Source organism: Chiloscyllium plagiosum, unplaced genomic scaffold, assembly GCF_037043375.1.
Source record: "Chiloscyllium plagiosum isolate Xiang-an unplaced genomic scaffold, Cpla_swu_hap1 HiC_scaffold_4, whole genome shotgun sequence".
NCBI lineage: Eukaryota > Metazoa > Chordata > Chondrichthyes > Orectolobiformes > Hemiscylliidae > Chiloscyllium > Chiloscyllium plagiosum.
In genome coordinates this window covers 52,427,159-52,448,319 of record NW_028270142.1, presented here as the reverse complement: position 1 = coordinate 52,448,319, position 21,161 = coordinate 52,427,159, and the positions used below count along the sequence as shown (strand labels likewise).

General features: G+C 39.7%; 1 protein-coding gene across 2 annotated transcripts in view; it reads right to left on the bottom strand.

The window, feature by feature from the left end:
* Positions 1-3,824: 3,824 nt before the first annotated feature.
* Positions 3,825-21,161, bottom strand: part of bloc1s5 (biogenesis of lysosomal organelles complex 1 subunit 5) — a 37,384-nt gene continuing 20,047 nt past the window's right edge. For both annotated transcript variants that reach the window (XM_043688586.2, XM_043688587.2), the window contains one exon: positions 3,825-11,668. In XM_043688586.2, the coding sequence (XP_043544521.1) occupies positions 11,495-11,668 (174 nt within the window). In that variant the 3' untranslated portion in view covers positions 3,825-11,494. The remainder of the gene's footprint in view (positions 11,669-21,161) is intronic.

Genomic DNA, 21,161 nt, shown 5'->3' with positions numbered 1-21,161 from the left:
ATTCCCTGAGGCTGAAAAGATCTTAGCTCTTAAATATATTCAACAACGGAGAATCTACATGGGACAGAGAATCTCAGACTCACAACTCCTTAAGTGAAGCAAAAATTCCTCCTGTTTATCCTAAATAGATATTTTACAAACAGTGGTGAGGTTGCAAATATAAAGATTGTGCTGTGTATTGCTGCTGCATTTTCTCGAATTAGCCACTGAAAGGTACACAAAAACACTCTTGCCCTGACTACAGCCTCTCTGTCACTAGGTAGAAGTGAGGCCTAAATGCCAAATGTTATGTCGGTGCATACCATCCTAGTCCTATTTCCAAGCAGTGCAGCAGGGCTGGAAAGTGCATGCAGCTATATGTCAGATGAGAAGAGCCTCCTGTGAAGTCCCCTTCAGATCAATCATCTTGGTTCATACATGAAGGTTGAGGGGAAAGCCTCAACCACCTGATGAAGGAGCTGTCCTCTGAAAGTTAGTGCCTCCGGATAAACCTGTTGGACTATAACCCGGTATTGTGTGATTTTTAACTTTGTACACACCAGTCCAACACCGGCTCCTCCAAATCAATATTTTTCAAGGAAGTTTTTACTCAAAACTAGTTGCATGTTTTTAAATCGTCATCTGCACTCCAGCACACAGTTTAGTTCAACAATTCACCCCATCCAGCATTGTAACCATTGTAGGTGGCACAGTGGTTAGCACTGCTGCCTCACAGCGCTAGAGACCCGGGTTCAATTCTCACCTCAGGCTACTGTCTGTGTGGAGTTTGCACATTCTCCCCTTGTCTGCGTGGGTTTCCTCCCACAGTCCAAAGGTGTGCAGGTTAGGTGAATTGGCCATGCTAAATTGCCCATAGTGTTAGGTGAAGGGGTAAATGTAGGGGAATGGGTCTGGGTGGATTGCTCTTCGGAGGGTCGGTGTGGACTTGTTGGGCTGAAGGGCCTGTTTCCACACTGTAAGTAATCTAATCTCATATTTCTTCAGTTGGAGTATCAGTTTATCCTGTTTATGGTCAAACATATTGCTTATTCAATGGTGAACATGTATTTAAATGAAATATTTTCTGATGTTATTTGAGAAAAACTATTGTGCTTTCAGAAAGTTTAATTTACTTAAAAATATAACATTGTGTAGTATAACTTTCACAGTTCTACTGAATTTGTATATTTGCAGTGACATTGTCTCTATTTGTGTAAGTCTGACCTCTAGTGGCAATGCCCTTACACTGCAGCTTAGGGAGCTGAATTATTCTGACTGTTAAGGATTTTGAACAGTGACACTCTTCGTTTGTTATTGGTGGAGCAATAATGGACATTTTCTGTTCACATTTCAATTAAGTAGAGAGGAGAAAAAGCATCTTGTAACCTGCTGAGCTTGGTATTGATTGAAAGGGGGTGATGGTCACTAATATTACTAACCTACACAGTCATAACAACAAGATGCCTATGGATGAGAAAGACCATGTATTATTATCATTATAACATTATTATCCTGAACATTGTTTTGATGGTCAGTTTTACCTTTTCCGTTAATTATATAGGTGCATAGTTTTCCCCCTGTCCTGAGATGAAAATGCCATCTTTCTTATCTTGTTTCCAAGGATCAATTTCAAGCCTCTTCATTTGCATGATCTCCAGTGCCCAAGTATTTATCTCTCACAACCTGAGGTGAATGCAGCACCCACGTGATCTCTCCAGAGCATGGTACCGTTTGAGATCTTTCTTCCACTTACCATCGATTACTCTTCCCATGCAGTTCAGCTACATCCGGTTATTCCAGGATCTAATCCTTAGCCCATGTGGAGCTGTAGCTCACAATTCTGCCAGGCAAGAGGAAAATTATAGTGGCCCTTGTAATATTCCTGGTGTCACTGTACTGCTAAAGAATATTTACAGAATCTGCAGCAGTAAAAAAAAATATAAACTTTATTTAAGAAACATCTTACTGTGGCTTCATCGTGCCGTAAGGCAATAAGAGAACAAGATTATGTGATTATTTTCATCACCTCTGGTGATGATCTATACTGTGCATTATTAACATATTACACAGTCATTCTAAATCCTATTACTGCAATCTGAGCTGATGAACAACAGAAAACAACTACAATTGGCCTAGGTATGGTATCTGCTCTTGATCCTTCTTCATACCCAACAGGTTTGGTAAAAAGGAAACAATAAATGCATTTTCTTATTGACCAGTCAATAAAGGTATTAATGTGAGGTGGGTGTGGTGGATGATATTCCAAATGTATCTTAAATTTGGTTAATAAGTTAAATAAAAACTCAGTATAACCCAGCAGGGAGGGAACATTTGGAATATTGCATGAGGTTTTGATGCATTCACTTCTATGGAACATTCTCCTATGATCTTGGGTCACTTTGTAGGACATTCACCTCATGAGACAAAAGAAAGCTGGGTGCTCGTCATCCAACTCCAGAGATTTGAGCACAAAATATAAGTTGAGACTTCAGTCCAGTATTGAGGAAGGCTAAGTGCTGAAGGTGCTTTCTTTTGGGTTAGAAGTCCCGTCAGCCATCATGGGTGAAGCTAAAAGATCCTCATGGCATTATTGTTGATGAAAAGCAGGTGACTTTTCCCCAATGTCCTTGTCAATATTTATCCCCCAAACAACATTCCAAAATTCTCATTATCCACTCATTATCACATTGGTATTTGTAGGATCATTCTGTCCACAATTGGGCTGCTGCATTAACCACTTTACAACAATGAATAGGCTGCAAAAATTGATTTTTGAACATTCTGAAAGATGCTATTCAAATACATTTCACTCCTTAAGACATCAGATTAGATTACTTACTTCAGCCCAACAAGTCCACACCGACCCTCCGAAGAGCAACCCACCCAGACCTATTCCCCTACATTTACCCCTTCACCTAACACTGCATGGCCAATTCACTTAACCTGCACATATTTGGACAGTGGGAGGAAACCGGAGCACCCAGAGGAAACCCACGCTGACACGGGGAGAAGTGCAAATTCCATACAGACAGTGGCTCAAGGTGGGATTTGAACCTGAGTCTCTGGCACTGTGAGGCAGCAGTGCTAACCACTGTACCACCAAAGACAACATCGAGAAAACTGTGCCTTCTTTAAACTTATTGTGCAATGTCATCTTTAGTTAATAAAGGTATTTGTATTGCCAACATCATGTGGTTAGTGTCTGGAGTAAAGGCACCATTTAATCATCAGTAAACCCAGGGAAGCAAAATCCTGCAGATGCTGGAATGAATAAATGTAAACAGGAAGTGCTGGAAAACTTTGTGGGTTTTCCATGGAGAGAGAAACAAAGTTAATGTTTTGAACCGAGCGAGGCTTCATGTTGCTTCGAGCACCATTATGGGGAATAATGTTACACTGTCTCTTGCTCACTGAAGGAAGTTTTAAAATAAATCAAGACATATTAAAAAGAACAACTGCAAAGTCTATGGGCTTCACATTGTTATTTTGTCTGCCATTATCTCCTATAAACAAAATACTGTGTGGATATCCTCTGTTCCTTAAGGATGCTGTGACAATGTGAACAGTCAACACTAAGAATTTACAGGGACAAGGAACTGCAAATCTGATTATCAATCATTCTTGATCAAGATTTTTTCAGTCAACAAGCATATTTACCAAAGCTTCCCAGACTTTGAAAATATGTTTCATGACATTTTCACTAAAATTTAATGGACATGCTGCTGAAGTGTGGTGTTGACGACAAAAGTGTGACTTATCCAGAGCTTACACTGGGACCAAATAAAATACAGCAGGCTAGAAGAGGGTCATGCCTCAAGTGAAGAGAGGAATAGATTGAAGCCATGTTCTGTCCCCAAAGTTATTTAATCTGCACACAGAACAAATATTTGATGTATTTTATGGGGTGAAAACTGGAACATAAAGTTAAGAGCATAATTCTGAAATAAACATCAAAACAAAAATTACAGACCCGAGAAAGAAATATTGTCAGGTACCTTGCATTTCGTTGTTACTTTGATGTATTCCAACAATAAAGCCAGAGAAACAAAACAATGAGCCTGCATAGAAAATGCGGAGTTTTGGCCTGCCTCACAGTAGCAGGGCATTATACCAGATTGTAGTTAATAGGTTATGTGTAGCAACAATGATCTTGTCAGACAGCATTTAAAAAAATTAACAGTCCCATTGAAACTTTTGTAGCTCCTATCTCAGCCCACGCTGAGTTATTAAAGGGTTGTTGAATAAACTGCTCTGTCTGGTGATGCTTTAATTAATTGGGTAGAAAAAATACTCTGTAGGTGGATCATGAGACAAAAACATCTGCATTGTGATCAGTACTAAGTAATTTATCAGCAACCAGATGTTATTGCCTCATAAATTCTCCTTGCAGAGTATTTGTCACATAAAGAGGTAAATGAAATAGATCTCAGCTTATTGTGTTTTTGGTGTTCTGATAATCTATCTGAGCTGTAAATTGAGACTACAAGGATTGTGATTGATGGCACTGGGCTTTAATGTGCTTGCATAGCTTTATAGGGTGACCTCAGTCCCCCACAGACTGAAGTATTTAGTTGAATCTGGGAGATCAGTCAGACATTGGGCAGGAGTGCAGGATGGCAGAGCGATCTTGGGAATACAGTGACAGAGTCACAGCTCAAAGAGTCATAGAATTATAGAGATATATAGCACGAAAACTGATCCTTCAGTCCAACTTGTCCATGCCAACCAGGTAGATACAAATAAATTTATTCCTATTTGGCCCATATGAGCTGTACCCTTCCTATTCATACACCCATCCAGATGCCTCCAACATCTCCTCAAGCAGCTCATTCCATACATGCATCACCCTCTGCATGAAAAAGCTGCTCCTCAGATCCCTTTTAAATCTTTCCCCATACACTTTAAATCTATGCCCTCTAGTTTTGGACTCCCCGACCCTTGGCTATTCATGCTATCCATGTCCCCTCATGATTTTATAAACATCTAATTGGCCATTCCTCATCCTCTGACGCTCCAGGGAAAACAGCCCCAGCCTGTTCAGCCTCTCCCTATAGCTCAAATCCTCCAACTCTGGCAACATTCTTGTAAATCTTTTCTGCACTCTTTCAAGTTTCACAACATCTTTGCAGTATTGCAAAGGTGGCTTAATCAATGTCCTGTACAGCCGCAACATGATCTCCCAGCTCCTGGAATCAATGCACTAACCAATAAAGGAAAGCATACCGAACAACTTCTTCACCAACATGTTCAGTATACCTGCATCTCCAATTTCAAGGAGCTATGATCCTGCACCCAAAGGTCTCTTTGTTCACCACACTCTCCAGGATCTTATCATTAAGCGTATAAGTCCTACCCTGATTTGCCTTTCCAAAATGCAGCACCTCACATTTATCTAAATTAAACTCCTTCTGCCACTTCTCGGCACATTTGCCCATCTAATTGCTCATCTTGTTGTACTAAGAGCAATGCAGGTCAAAGAAGCTAACTGATGAAGAACACTAGATAGAAAGGAGATTTGAGAAAGTGGACGTATTCACAAAGAGCTGGGTGAATTAAGACAACAGTTTATATGGGAGCAGGTGATGCAAAGGTGGAAGTTGGCAGCTAGTAACACCTTCTTCAGCCCTCAGATAGTGTTAACTATTTTTAATGGGTGTCACTAGCTAGGCCTACATTTATTGCCCAACTCTCATTAACCTTCAGAAAATGGTGGTTATTCACTTCTTTGGATACAACTGAATGGCTTGCTGTGCTGCTCCAGGAAACAGTTTACAGCAAAGCCCATTATTCTGAGTCCAGAGTCACATGTAGTCCAGGCCAGTTAATGTCAGCATTTTTCCTTTCTTGCAGGGCACTGCTGAACCTTACTGGTTTTTATGAGAACTCAGTAGGTTCAGAATTAGTGGTATTGATACAAACTTTTCATTCAATTAATTGAATTTTGTCACCATGGTGGGATATGAATTTGTGTCTCTAGTCATTAGTCCAGTTGCTGGATCCAGTAATAAAAAGTTGTAGAGTCATACAGCACAGAAACAGACCCTTCAGTCCAACCAGTCCATGCTGAACATAATGCCAAACTAAACTAGTCCCATCTGCCTGCTCCTGGCTCATATCCCTCCAAATTGTTCCTGAATATACTTATGTGTCTTTTAAATGTTATAACTGTGTCCATATTCACCACTTCCTCAGGAAATTCATTCCACATGCGAACCACTCACTGTGTAAAATAAATTGTCCCTCGTGTCTTTTTAAAATTTTTCCTCTCAACTCAAAAATATGCCTCGTAGTTGTGAAATTCCCCCATCCAAAGGAAAAGACACCTCCATTAACCCTTCCTATCCTCTTCATGATTTTATAAACATAACTACTACATTGTCATACCTCAAGTCTTTGCATCTGCTCCTACCAGGAGACACTAAGACTCCATCACAATGCATTATCACTGACACAGAAACTGAGAACTACAAACTGTGGTGCATATAAACACATTTCAGTTACACATAAACATACAAAGTCATTAGTTGCACTGGAATGTCCACTAGTAGTGGTTACATTGAGGATACTATTACACACAGTCCGAAACATCAGCTGACCCCCCACCCTGCTCCCTTGCACAAAGTAAAAGCCACTCATATCTTGAGGAAACCAACTATTTATGGTGGAGAACTGGTCAGTTCCTGATTTAACAAACCTTAGCCTGGTCATTGGAAAGTCCAATTACAATTATTACATCCATTGTATGTATTCCTCAAAAATGATCAAATCATCTCATCTGCTGCCAAAGCACTCATGTTTTTGGCACTCCCAGGGCTCTCTTGGTTAATTTCCCACATTTCACCAGATACGAACTTTAAGCTCATTCAAAATTCTGCTGCTCATATCCAAAAGTTCTGTTTACCCATCAGCTCACTGACCAATCAGCAGCTACATTGAATGGTGGAGCAATCAAACAGCCGAATAGCCTACTCCTGCTCTTATTTTCTATGTTTACAGGTCCCCAGTCTGTCAGCACCATAATTTAAACATTTCATCCTTGCTTTTAAATCATTCAACACCCCCTTACTCCTGTTTCTGAATCGACTCCAGCCCTACTATTCTCATGATTCCTACTTTTTCAGCATTTCTGCACTTTCATATCTCTATTTCAGATTTTGAAGAAACAAACTCTGAAGTTTCCCCCTTCTCTCATTCATTAAATTAATTCCTCCAACGTATTTCTTTGACCAGGTTTCATAACACATTTATGAAGCACCATTTTATTCTGGTAACAGCTCCAAATAAAGGCATAGTTAGAATAAAAATTCTTTTGATCTTTCTGTGCTCCAATAATGACAAGTTAAACTTTCTTTTTTTTTTGTTCACTTCATGGGATATTGGTGTCTCTGGTCAGGACAACACTTATTTCCCATCCCTAATTTCCCAGAGTGCAGTTAAGAGCCAACCACATTGCTATAGGTTTGGTGTCACGTGGATCAGACCAGGTAAGGATGGTAGTTTTCTTCCATAATGTATATTAATGAACCAGATGAGTTTTTCCCCAATAATTGCAATAGATTCATGATCATCATTAGAATCTTAATTCTAGATATTTATTCAATTCAAATTCCACCATCTACTGTGGCAGGATTTGAGTCTGGATTCTCAGAACATTACCTGGATCTCTGAATCAACAGTCCAGCAAGAATTCCACTAAGCCCATTGCCTCCCCCCCATGTTTCTGGTTGCACCCTATTTGCTGATAAACAGAACTTCATTTATGCATACACCAAAGCAGCAAAACCAGGAGGTATAACTAACATATAATCAGAAATGTTAATGTTCCTTTAATTGTTACAATTCTAAAAGCAAAATTAGGCATCTTTCTTTCCTGTCAGGTTTTGTCAATTATTCATGATTTCCAATCCTTGTCTCATCTGTTGTTCTTTCAGTTTCCATTGAATGTACAAAATTGTAATTATTAGCAATTTTTCTTTGTTGCTATCTTTTTAAGTCTTTTTCCTAAATGATGCATCCCATCATTTAGATCACATTAGGTACTTACTTAATAAACACAGGTGTCAAACCTGCACAGAGATCTCCAACTGATAGTTATATCCAGATCCCAAAGACCAAAAGGGAAATTGTTTCAATTTTCTTCATCGTTCCTGACCTTTCCCAGATGGTAATGTAATCCAATTCCCCCATACTTCCTAGCTGTATATGAAGTTTTCAAAAATAAGTGTTGCTCACAGCTCCATTTGCTTTAAGAACTACCTAATGTTGGGGACTTCATGCAAAAAGCAATACGAGGAAAAAAAAAACCTTTTCACACAAATGAACGGTTAAGGGAGGATCACACAGAGTATGGAGAAGTCAGGTTCAATTGCGATATGCAAAGGGGAATTATACTGTTATTTGTAAAAGGATGTACAGGGTAGGGGATGGGGTGTGGTGCTGAACTGAGAGAAGGCATAGGGATGGCACTCATTCAGACAGTGGATACTGACACAATGGGTTGAATGTAGTGATTGGAATGAGGTCAGCTGGGTTGACCTGAGGATAAGAGTTTCCTGATTGGGGCTGCTAACCTGGTCCAATAAGGGAGTCCTGGCTGACAGATATAACAGGATTATCTTCCTAAACTGGCTGGTTTACAAAGCCAGTTTTATTAACAGGTATTCCTTTTTTATTGAGCACAGACAAAAAAAAAACATGAGTTTCAGAGGTCATGTTCACTCTAGGAGCTGGGTCTGAGCTAGCATGCTCGATTACATGCATTGTGAATATGTAAATAAAGGATGACTTGGTGATGGGGTATGACCTTCCTGGAGTTATTTCAGCCTCCCACACTGTAGCAATTCTGCGGTGCTGCAATGGTCTAAATACAGTGGCTATTCTGCTGATCAGACAACTAATTGCAACTGAAAACACTGCCAGAGAAAACACAAGGCATAGGTAATGCTCTAAATTAAGTCCATGCAATCCCCGACTCATCTACAAGACTGCTGTCCTTACTTGGAAAGTCTTATATTTTATTTGGTTCACAATTTAAGCTGCTAGATACCCTCAGCTTCAGTAGCTGGAGACAAGTCAGCTTCTATGTCCCACTGTCCTAAATTCCAGCTACTCTCCACACCCCAGTCCATTTCCTTCCTCAAATTCCACTGCATTAAACACACACTGATCTGAAATAACATGTAAAATGTGGACACCCCACCCCGATAAAATCCAGTCTAATTGAAAAGAAACGGTTTGCAGCAGGAACACTAACGAAGGGGCTTAGTTAGCTGGACAGCAGAGTGGTGCCAACAGCATGGATTCAATTTCCACACTAACGGAGTTTACCATGACAGGGACACTCCTGCTCAATCTTTTCTCTTGTCTGGTTGTGGTGACAGTCATGTCGCTCTGCCTGGTAAGACTAAAAAATTTTCCATTTACTAAAAACAACAGTCAAGTCTTGGAGTCCTTTGATTTAATCGGCAACTGGATTTAAATGTGGGCTCCTATTAACTGCTGGATTACAATAATTATACAATAAACAAGATCTCTGATACAACCTGCTTGCAGACAAAAGAGTTAAATGTTAATTGAAAATGAAAAGTATTTACTCTTTCATACAGGTCAATCGGAAATGTTGCAATAACAATCGGGGATCAGAGATCTTATTAGGAAAGTAATTAACATCCAAAACCAAAGCTAATTGCAACATGTGTTAATTAGCACACATTTCAGAAGTGGGCAGAATATGTTATGATACTGCAACTTGAAAAATTTCAAAGCTAGGCAATCCCAGCACTGATTTTCATGTAATGGAAATACAAGTTTAAGCAAAAAAAAAGCATGATACAGAAAACTCTGGTAAAAACAGGCTAATGGCATAAGCCTTGTGAAGAGAAAATGATTGAACACCTACAAATGCCTCAAGGTTTCACAAAACACTGACGAAGGAGTTGATGTTATACAATGTTACATTGTGAATGTTTATATTCACTTTACATTTTCTTTAGAAGCACAAACTGAAAAATAGGTTAAGCAGCTGGTTCTAATCTGTGATGAACACATTGGTTTGCTCTAAGCATGTGATACTTCTTCACAAGTGAAAAAGTCAAGATAAAATAAGTTCTGTTGAGTTTAGATTTCAAACACATCCTTTAATTGTTATTTCAAAGGATCTTAGTTTTTACAAGCGACAGAGACACAAGCCAGTTGAGTGAGGAATGTCTGGAAATCACCCAAGCTATTGATTCAATGTCAACATCTTTTTGATAGGACACAAAGCCTGGACTTAGTCAGTCAGATGCAAATATCACATCTGGGTCAGAGTTGTCAATCATTCAGGGCCAACTCCACATCTGGGTTAGGGTAGCTCAATTTTCAAACTTGGGAAATTAATCACAGCCAAATTTCAGATAATTAATTTAACACAGAGACTTAACATTGTTTATTGAAACCCTCTGGACCAATAAAAAGATGCCACAACAGGAATCTTCCCATTCCGTTTGACAGGTGCGTGACTGAATGAATTACACTCAAAAGGACTACCACTAGGTATTTTTCATAACATTTTAGGAGTACAGAGCAAGTTGAACAGCAAGTCTGAAAGAACTTCCACCTGCTTCGAGTCAGGGTTTCACATTTCAGTCTTGCTGTTAAAGTTTCTAAGAGAGCTCTTTAAGCTCAACAAGAGAATAAGGATTCTCATTTCCCTCCAGCCCCCTCATTGACACGACAAAGTTAAATAACCCCAAACCTTTTGCTTTTATCTCAAGTTACACAATAGTGGGCTTCTAACACCCCAAGCGACTATGTGCTGGTAGTGTTTTTACTCTGGGTACCAGCAGGTGATCGATGAGGCTGTCAAAACACTGTGGTAGATGAAAAACTTGGCTTTGGCTCAGTGTTATCAAAACTAATCTAAAATATTTATTCCATCTGCTCCAGTACTTTAATCACCATTTCAACATGCTGCCAAGAATGTGGCTTAACAATAAGCCATAAATTCACAGGCAATTCCTTTCATAAGCTCATATTTTCACTTATGTTCTAATGTCTTGGAAATAAGGATCATATAAATTTTCAAAGTTTAAATTCAGCAGAACATTTAAACATGGAACAGATTCTAAAGTATTGAAAAATCTTATTGCAATTTGAAGTTAAATCATAATCATAAGCTATTTACATATTAACAGTCACTGCCTTTTAAAAATAATTACAAAGCCCTTCAGGATGTTGGTGATAAAGCTTATGGAAATATTATCATTTCTCACTCAGCTAATTTGTAAATATTTAGGAGTCAGATGCAACTTGATGGAAAATTCTGTATAATCTCTTCTGTTGACAGAATCAAAACAATTTTAAAATCTGCATTGCAGGCACCAAATATAGACTATTTGAAGAATGACATTATTTTAAGTGTTATATTTCTTTACACACCCGAACAAGCAGGTAGGTTTAGAAGATATTGAATGTCATCATCACTTTCAACAGCCGTAGTCAGCTGTGGGCACAGGCCAAAAATGACATTGTGAAGTCAGAAAGTCCTGAACTTTGCCAAGTCCTTTTCCATTCTCACATATTGTTCTTTCAACCATTCCGCTGCTTTCACATGTTCCTCATCCACCTCTGCACTTTTGCGGTGCTGTTCAATCACAAAGGCTTCCCATTCAGCCTTGCGCCTTTCTCTATTGGCTTGCAGCCGATCATTCTGTAAACAACAAGGAGGAAAGGCGTATTTGGCCAGATGTAAATATCTCGGACTTTCTAAAGATATAAGCTGGCAACTTTTATAAACACATTCTTGTTACCCATTCTTGTTCAGAACGCAAAATTAGCCTTGGCCCTTTACCTGATTATGTAAAACTTGCTTTGCAGCAATCAGTCTTCAGCAAAAGAAAATCTCACTTCCAAAACTGGAGAGCTTTATGAAGTCTAATCCCACTAAACTGTGTGCACTTTGCAAAAACAGACAGTTCAGATTTGAAACTGTTGTCTGCAACTTAGCTCATATTGTGCAACTCAACAAGTAACCATGATTTTAGCTCAGAAGTTACTAAATTTCAATGAGAACACCACAAAATTTAAAAAAGTCAATTTCCTAGCAGTTCCTTGTACTGTTGTAATTTTGGGAGTGTTGGAGCATTGGATCAAGAAAACCGTCATGTTAATTTTCTGAAAACACATCAAGTGTGCTATTTTGACAACAGTCATTACACTTCAAACTAATTCATCGGCTCTGAAATGTTTTGGGACATCCTCAGGATGTCCAAGGCATGAATGTATATGCAACTCTTTCCTTCTGTCTGCTTTCCTGTCAATTCAGAAACACAACTGTTAAAAGTGACATTACTTCAGAAGGTTAAGCAAGTTCAACTTAAAATCTACAGGAATGGTGAAACATATCCTGAATTGTTAACGCTACTTTTTACAAAGACCCTCATTTTAGGTGATCTGTAAATGGCTGCCTTTGTAATTCAGTTTTCTTCCTTCCTAGGTTTGCCTTTTCTATTTCTTGCCGAACTTATTTTTCTGTGCTTGCTCTCTAACTGTTTAGTTTTCATCTGTGACACAAACATTTATTTGTCAGAAGTACTGAAGGTTGAATTCCACCATGATTAGTAAATGATTAGTAACTCATTCAAAACTAATAAAACAACTTACATCTATAAAAGACCTTAAAAGTAAAAAGGAATATCAAGATGCTGCTTGGAAGAAATGAAACAAAATATGAACAGAGACACACAAGTAGTATTAGGTCAGATGACCAAAATCTTGGTCAAAAAGGAAAAGAAGTGATATCTTAAAGAGGAGGATAGCCAGCCTTAGGGATCTGAAAATAAAAATGGAAATTTTATACAGAAGATGAAAATCTCACACAGTACTTAGATAACTAAACAGATCAAGCCAGACTGAGGAACTTTATTTTCTAGATAGGTTATGCAAAGTGAGGCTTACTTTGAGGCACACTTTGCCAGATGAAGCCCAATATGAACAAGGTTGAGCATAGATTTCAGTTCGGTGGCGAGTCAAAGATAATCAATATTCTTCATTAAGATAAGAACAATAAAAAGTTGACCCACACCCCTTCAGTGTGGTGAACCAAAAGTACAAATCGATGTTTCGGGCATGAGCCCTTCTTCAGGATTCCTGGGGAGGAGCTCATGCCCGAGGTGCGATTCTCCTACTCCTTGGATGCTGCCTGACCTGCTGCGCTTTTCCAGCAACATATTTTCAGCTTTTAAGTAATATAAGGTAAGCACAGAATAAAAGAGAACAGGATCACACTTCCTCTGGTTGCTGGTCACTGAAGGTGCAGTGCTCATGATCATGAGAGCCTGTGCACCTGAGAAGTTGATTGCCATGCCAACCCTAACATGCATCTTTTCATCTTCATTCACTGGAATCATCCTTCAAAAAAACATTTCCAGGGTGTTTGAATGCAGGACTTTATTTTGAAAATATTTTCCTTGAATGATGGAGCCGTCATCAGTAGATTTGCCAAATTTAAGTGCATTTAAGTTGTCATTGAACAGGCATATGGACATACATGGAATAGTGTAGGTGGGATGGGCTTCAGATTAGATTGACAGGGCGGCGCAACATCGAGGGCCGAAGGGCCTGTACTGCGCTGTAATGTTCTATGTTCTACAAAAAACACCTTCGTTCCTCACAATAAGGTATCCTAAAGGTGAATTGTTAGCTGCAAGCTTCCACAGTAAGCTAGATTCATTTAGGTCAGTTTCTGCAATCTCAGGAGTGGACTATTGACTATACAAAAACAAAGTTATGTGATTGCATAGGCCACTCACCATTTGTATCCAGGAGATCTGATTAAGTGAGCACATCTAAAAATTGTAATATATTTTTACTTCTTATAGAAGCAGACAGACCGTGGGCGGCACGGTGGTAGTGGGTAGCACGGTGGCTAGCCCGGGTTCAATTCCCGCCTCAGGCGACTGACTGTGTGGAGTTTGCACGTTCTCCCCGTGTCTGCGAGGGTTTCCTCCGGGTGCTCCGGTTTCCTCCCACAGTCCAAAGATGTGTAGGTAAGGTGAATTGGCCATGCTAAATTGCCTGTCGTGTTAGGTAAGGGGTAAATGTAAGGGTATGGGTGGGTTGCGCTTCGGCGGGTCGGTGTGGACTTGTTGGGCCGAAGGGCCTGTTTCCACACTGATGTAAGCTAAGCTAAACTTGCTCTACATTTTCAATTTCTGATTTCTAGTAATTGCGGTGTTGAAACATTAACTCTTGCATTCTCCATAGACGTTGACTGACTTGTCAAGCATTCTGTTTTTGTTTCAGATTTCTGGCTACTGCTGTTTTCTTTTTATTTGCCATCTCTCAATGGAAATTTCCAGAAGCCAATGCGATCAATTTGGCCACAAACAAACAGTCACTCAGACCTCTAATGGACCAAGAGGTCAAGGCAAAATAGCAGGGGCACCCAAAGTTACTGCTAATGCATGCACATGTGTGCCGTGGGAGTGAGATCTGTGTACTTAATGCAAATTGCCAATCATGTAAAAATGGGAGAAAGCTCTATGAATGGATTTTCGAACTAAAACTTTCAACAGCAAAGATCAGGATTCTAAAAACACAATTTAATTGGACATAGTACATAAAACTAACAATACTAAAGACATCTGTGTCTCTCCTTGCATTATAAAACCCAACAATTCTATTTCTCACCAATAAAAACTCTTCACAATGTATATGCCAGCATTTAGGAAGTCCATCCAACGCAATAGGAAAACATATGGAGAAAAACTAGTGAAAGCTGGCAAGAATCAGTTTTCCCACAGTTACTGTGTCAAACCCAGTCTGTACTACATTTCCCCTTTTTACTGTTACTGCAAATACTAACTGTAATATTTTAAGCCAACTTATGGGCCTAAGTATTCTCCATATAAACTCGAGAAAATTTGTATTCTATTTATATTTTGAATGGCAGTTGCGTCAAAATCCTGGTATTCCTTCCTTAATGGCATTGAGTTTACTTACAGCACTTGGGAGGCAGAGGTTCAAGAAGGCAGATCACCACTACCTTTTCAATGGCAAGTAGGAATGGGCAATAAATGCTGGTCCAGTCAACAATGCTATGTCCTGGAAAGTCTATTTAGTAATATGTATAAAGACTGTTAGCTGGTATACATAGCAGAGTAGAGTACAAATAGGTTTGGACATTTGCACTACAAGCAATGTACCAAATCAAAACACAAATATCTCCTGATCCATTGTATTGTCTTGTACTCTATCTTGCATGTGATGTGAACTGCTTTCAACTTAAAGCCTCTCTTCCTCAAAAGCTTCTTCCCACCTAAAGCCGTTCTCCAAGATATATTTAAACCACCCTCAGAATTAAAAACTTGCAAGTTTTACATACAGAAAAATGACTTCAAAAATCAGCAAACAGATTTATTTTTTTTAAAAACTCAGCAAATTCTCAAGTTTGAAAATCACTTGCTAATGGTCAGCGTGAGATACACTGCTTGTAAATCTTTTCACCACATGTCCACTAAAGAAAAAGATAGCACTGAACAAAATTAAGTCAGGGTTACTGCCAAAACAATAAGCTAGTGACAGTCTCAGTAATTTGTTTTATTCTTTCATGGAATGTGGACATTGCTGGCAAGGATGCCATTTGTGGCTCAACTTAGTTGCCCTTCAGTTAAATGCCTTGTATGGCCTTGACAGAGGATACACAGGAGTCAACCACATTACTGTGGGTTGACAGTCACAAGTACATTAGTGGTGGCATGGGCTTTTGCAACAATTGATGATACTTTCATGGTCACCATTACTAAGACTAATTTTCACTTCCAGATTTGAACCCATTTTCCCAAAGCATTAGCCTGGGCTCTGGATCACTAATCCAGAACTCAAATCAATCAACTTCAAGCTATAACCATAAGATTGAACAGGCTTTTTTCTAAAGGACACAGAGATGACCTAATCAAGGCCTTCGCAATTATGAAGGGATTGAGAACTTAGAAGTTACAAAAAAAATTCCGTTTGTGGGGAAGACCAGAATCTGGGATGATAGATAAGACCACTCGCAAATACAATAATGAACTCAGGAGAAATTTCAGGGTGGTGAGAATTGGAACTTCTTACAAGGAAGGAGAAGAGATGCCTTAAAAGGGAAGACAAGACAAGCATGAGGAGGAAGAAAGGTATAGAAGGGTATACTGATGAGGTTAAGTGATGTTAGGCAAGGTGGAGTATGAAGTGCAGCCTTAATAAAAGTATAGACCAGTTGGGCTGGATGATCAATTCTGCGATGTAAGTGCCATGTAGCTGATTTTAAAAATTACATGATTCTAATTTCCTTCATTTCCTAGACTATTCCTTCAGCAGACTGATTGGACTCCCAGTACATGCTGTTTGGAGCATGAAGAATGATAAATTTTGATTTGCCTCAGAGTCGTGCTGACTGTTTAAAATCATTCTTGCTGTGAGATTGTTTCACACGAGTAAACAAACCAAGTCTACATGCAATGGAAATTGGATTGCCCATATATCAAAATTCCATTATAGCATGCGATTCTTGGTGTGTGAACAATTGCTTCAGAGATTGATGCTCCATTTGTACTGCACTGATGCTGCCGAAACTGGATAATATAAAATGATGCTGTCAGCTCACGAGACCTCAGTGCCAATTCATTCCTACCAAGTCATGAACCTTTTCCATATAACCAATAGCAAATAGGAAATGTGGTCTCTGGAGCTAGCTTGCAAGGTCTGCGAGTTGGCAGAGTGCTCAGCCGAGTAATTCACTTTGCCTTCTGCGAGCCTACATGGATCTTTCTGGAGCAGCTGGAAAGATTCATTCCCTAAAATATTAACATTGCATTCAATAACTGCTCCAGAATCTATTCCAGTATACAGAAAATTTGGTGGCTTCTGTCAAGATTTCAGTCAAGAATGACTACTCTTGCTTTCAAGTCACCAGGGGCTCTGGAAAAGGTGCTGTAAGTCAGATCTGCGAGCCATGGCCAGAGGTGAAATAAGAGATGTTTTGGTGAGGAGGGCAGAAGAATTAGACCAGAGAGATAATGGCTACTTACAGATAGAGAATGCTATGGGAAGGGGTTCTGTGATTTCTAAAGAAAGTATACAAGAAATGCAATGGGGGAAACCATCTCATGTTAATTGACCCTTTTGCTGGAAAAAATATAATTTGATCAAAGCTTTTCAGTTTTCACTTATTAGGATAGTCCACAAGAAAGCCAATGAAATGGAAAACCATACTGAGAGGAGGGTACAGTTTGGTTGACATGTTGACTGATTGGCAGGGGCACTGCCAAAGGTAACAGAACAGTTAATGATTGATCATAAATATTAAGAACATGAGCAGGCCATTCGGCCCCTGAAGCCTGCTCTGCCATTCACTAGGATCGTGGCAGACCTGACATTTCTCATGGTCACTTTCCTGCTCTTGCCTCCAAACTCTCGATTTCCCGACTGTTACGATAAGAGGCAAACCCCTCTTAATTTAAACCAGCAACACAAAAGATTCACCCAGTGCTGTATTGTTAAAATTAGAGGGGCAAAGAACTATCCCAAAAGTCACTATTTAAAGTAAAAGTTAACAACTTTATTCTTTAAGGCGAACAGAGAATATTAACTAGTAACTATTTACAACTCCTTTCTCTTAAATCTATCTTTTACCCCCTAATCTACAACACCTAGTCCAATAAAAAAATCCCAATTACGATTTATGAAAAACAAATCATGTTTCAAATCCAATTTTGCCGAATCTCCTTTATAGATTCTCTCCAGGTCAGTTTCTATGTTTTGTGTGCAAACTTCTTCTACAGACAGGTACATCTCAGACAGCTCTTAAACTAGCAGCCTTAATCTGTTGGCCTTTTGGCAGTTCTCTCTCAACTGTTGAGAAATGTCTGGTTTTATACTCCAAAACTTCAGATCATTTCATTGCTTTTAATATTACCAAAATACTAAATTCAAACTTGATTGGTATCTTGGGGCATAATTTAAAATGATTGGCCAAATTTGAATTTGTTTTGTCTCATGGCAAACCAGCTTCTGCTTGCTATTTCAACAAAAGTTTACATTGTTAACTTGTTCAGAACACTTTATGCTGTATCATGCAGGCCTTGCTAGCTTTTCAACTCTCAAAGCTACAGGATGTCTACACCTTCATAACACTATTGTTCAAGAGTCTATCAATCTCAGCCTTAATTTCACACAAAGACACTCCTTCTACAGCTCTCTGTGGCAAGCAATTCCAAAGACACTCAACCCGGAGAAGAAATTCTGCTTTACCTCTTAAATTGTACTCCTTTATTCTGAGGCTCTATTTTCTATTCCTAGACTCCCCATGAGGGGAATCATCCTCACAGCATTAGCCCTGTCAAGCCCCTTAAGAATTCGATACGTTTCAAATAGATCACCTTTCATTATTCTAAATTCTAGTGAATAGCAACCCAAACTGTTTAGCCTTTTCTCATAAGGCAATAACTTCATACTGGGAATCAGCCTATCTGAACTTAGAGTCAGAAGTGTACAGCATGGAAACAGAACCTTCGGTCCAACCCGTCCATGCCGACCAGATATCCCAATTCAATCTAGTCCCAACTGCCAGCACCCGGCCCATATCTCTCCAAACCCTTCTTATTCATATACCTATCCAAATGCCTCTTAAATGTTGCAATTGTACCAGCCTCCACCACATCCTCTGGCAGCTCATTCCATACGTGTACAACCCTCTGAAAATGTTGCCCCTTAGGTCTCTTTTATATCTTTCCCCTCTCACCCTAAACCTATGCCCTCGAGTTCGGGACTCCCCGATCCCAAATAAAAGACTGTCTATTTATCCTATTCATGCCCCTCAATTTTGTAAACCTCTATAAGGTCACCCCTCAGCCTCCGACGCTCCAGGGAAAACAGCCCCAGCCTGTTCAGCCTCTCCCTATAGCTCAAATCCTCCAAACCTGGCAACATCCTTGTAAATCTTTTCTGAACCCTTTCAAGTTTCACAACATCTTTCTGATAGGAAGGAGACCAGAATTGCACACAATATTCCAACAGTGGCCTAAGCAATGTCCTGTACAGCCGCAACATGACCTACCAACTCCTGTACTCAATACTCTGACCAATAAAGGAAAGCATACAAATGCCTTCTTCACTATCCTATCTACCTGCGACTCCACTTTCAAGGAGCTATGAACCTGCACTCCAAGGTCTTTGTTCAGCAACACTCCCTAGGACCCTACCATTAAGTGTATAAGATTTGCTTTCCCAAAATGCAGCACCTCACATTTATCTGAATTAAACTCCATCTGCCACTTCTCAGCCCATTGGCCCATCTGGTCCAGATCCTGTTGTAATCTGAGGTAACCGTCGTTGCTGTCCACTACACCTCCAATTTTGGTGTCATTTGCAAAATTACTAACTGTACTTCTTATGCACGCATCCAAATCATTTACATAAATGACAAAAAGTAGAGGACCCAGCACCGATTCTTGTAGCACCCCACTGGTCACAGGGATCCAGTCTGAAAAACAACCCTCTGCCACCACCCTCTGTCTTCTACCTTTGAGCCAGTTCTGTCTCCAAATGGCTAGTTCTCCCTGTATTCCATGAGATCTAACCTTGCTAATCAGTCTCCCATGGGGAACCTTGTCAAACGCCTTACTGAAGTCCATATAGATCACGCTCACCACTCTGCCCTTATCAATCCTCTTTGTTACTTCTTCAAAAAAAAAATCAAGTTTGAGAGATATTATTTCCTATGCACAAAGCTATGCTGACTATTCCAAATATTTCAAATACATGTACATCCTGTCCCTCAGGATTCCCTCCAACAGCTTGCCCACCACTGACATCAAGCGCACTGGTCTATAGTTCCCTGGATTGTCCTCACCACCTTCCTTAAATAGTGGCACATTAGCCAACCTCCAGTCTTCTGGCACCTCACCTGCGACTATCAATGATACAAATATCTCAGCAAGGGGCCCAGCAAACACCACCCCAGCTTTCCACAGAGTTCTAGGGTACCCCTGATCAGCTCCTGGGGATTTATGCACTTGTGTTTCAAGACATACAGCACTTCCTCCTCTGTAATATGGACATTTTGCAAAATGTCACCATCTATTTCCCTACATTCTATATCTTCCATGCCCTTCTCCACAGTAAACACTGATGCAAAATACTTGTTTAGTATCTCCCCCATCTCCTGTGGTTCCACACAAAGGCTGCCTTACTGATCTTTGAGGGGCCCCATTCTCTCCCTCGTTACCCTTTTGTCCTTAAAGGATTTGTAAAGACCCTTTAGATTCTCCTTAACTCTATTTGCCAAAGCTATCTTATGTCCCCTTTTTGCCATCCTGATTTCCCTCTCAAGTATACTCCTATGCCTTTATACTCTAAGGATTCATTAGATCTATCTTGTCTATACCTACCTGACTAGGAGAAAGTGAGGACTGCAGAAGCTGGAGATCAGAGCTTAAAAATGTGTTGCTGGAAAAGAGCAGCAGGTCAGGCAACATCAAAGGAGCAAGAGAATCGACATTTCGGGCATAAGCCCTTCTTCAGGAATCCTGAACACATTTTTATACCTATCTGACATATGCTTCCTTCATTTTCTTAACCAAACCTTCAATTTCTTTAGTCATCCAGCATTCTGTATACCGATCAGCCTCCTCAAGGCTATTTTTGCTTCCTTCAATCTACAGACCCATAAAATAGAAAACGGTCTTATTCCACTACAAAACATTGCTCCAGGCTAACTTAATACTTATGGCTTATATTTTTAAGTTTAATCAAGAAACATATCTCAGTGAAACATAATCAAGAGAGAACCCACTCTACTCACTACTGCAAATTTAGTGTAAGGCCACACTCAATACATTCACTTATCAGTTTCTGCACTGTCACCTCTCCCAAACAGGTTCCTCCAAGATTAGTTGTGAATTTCACTTCATATTCCTAGACGCACTACGATGTCCAGCCATACACTAATTCAAACACCAAAGGCAATAACTACGCAGGTTCACTGCACTGACTGACCATTTGCTGCCTTTGTCTGCCCTCTCCCTTTCAAAAAAATGCTGTTGTTTTGACTTTTTTTTTCCCTCCACAAAGTTCCAAAACAATGCAGTACCATCTAAAACAGTAACTGCTGCTCCTGGAATTCGAGGAAATCACCTCCAACACATAAAATACCTCAAAGAAAG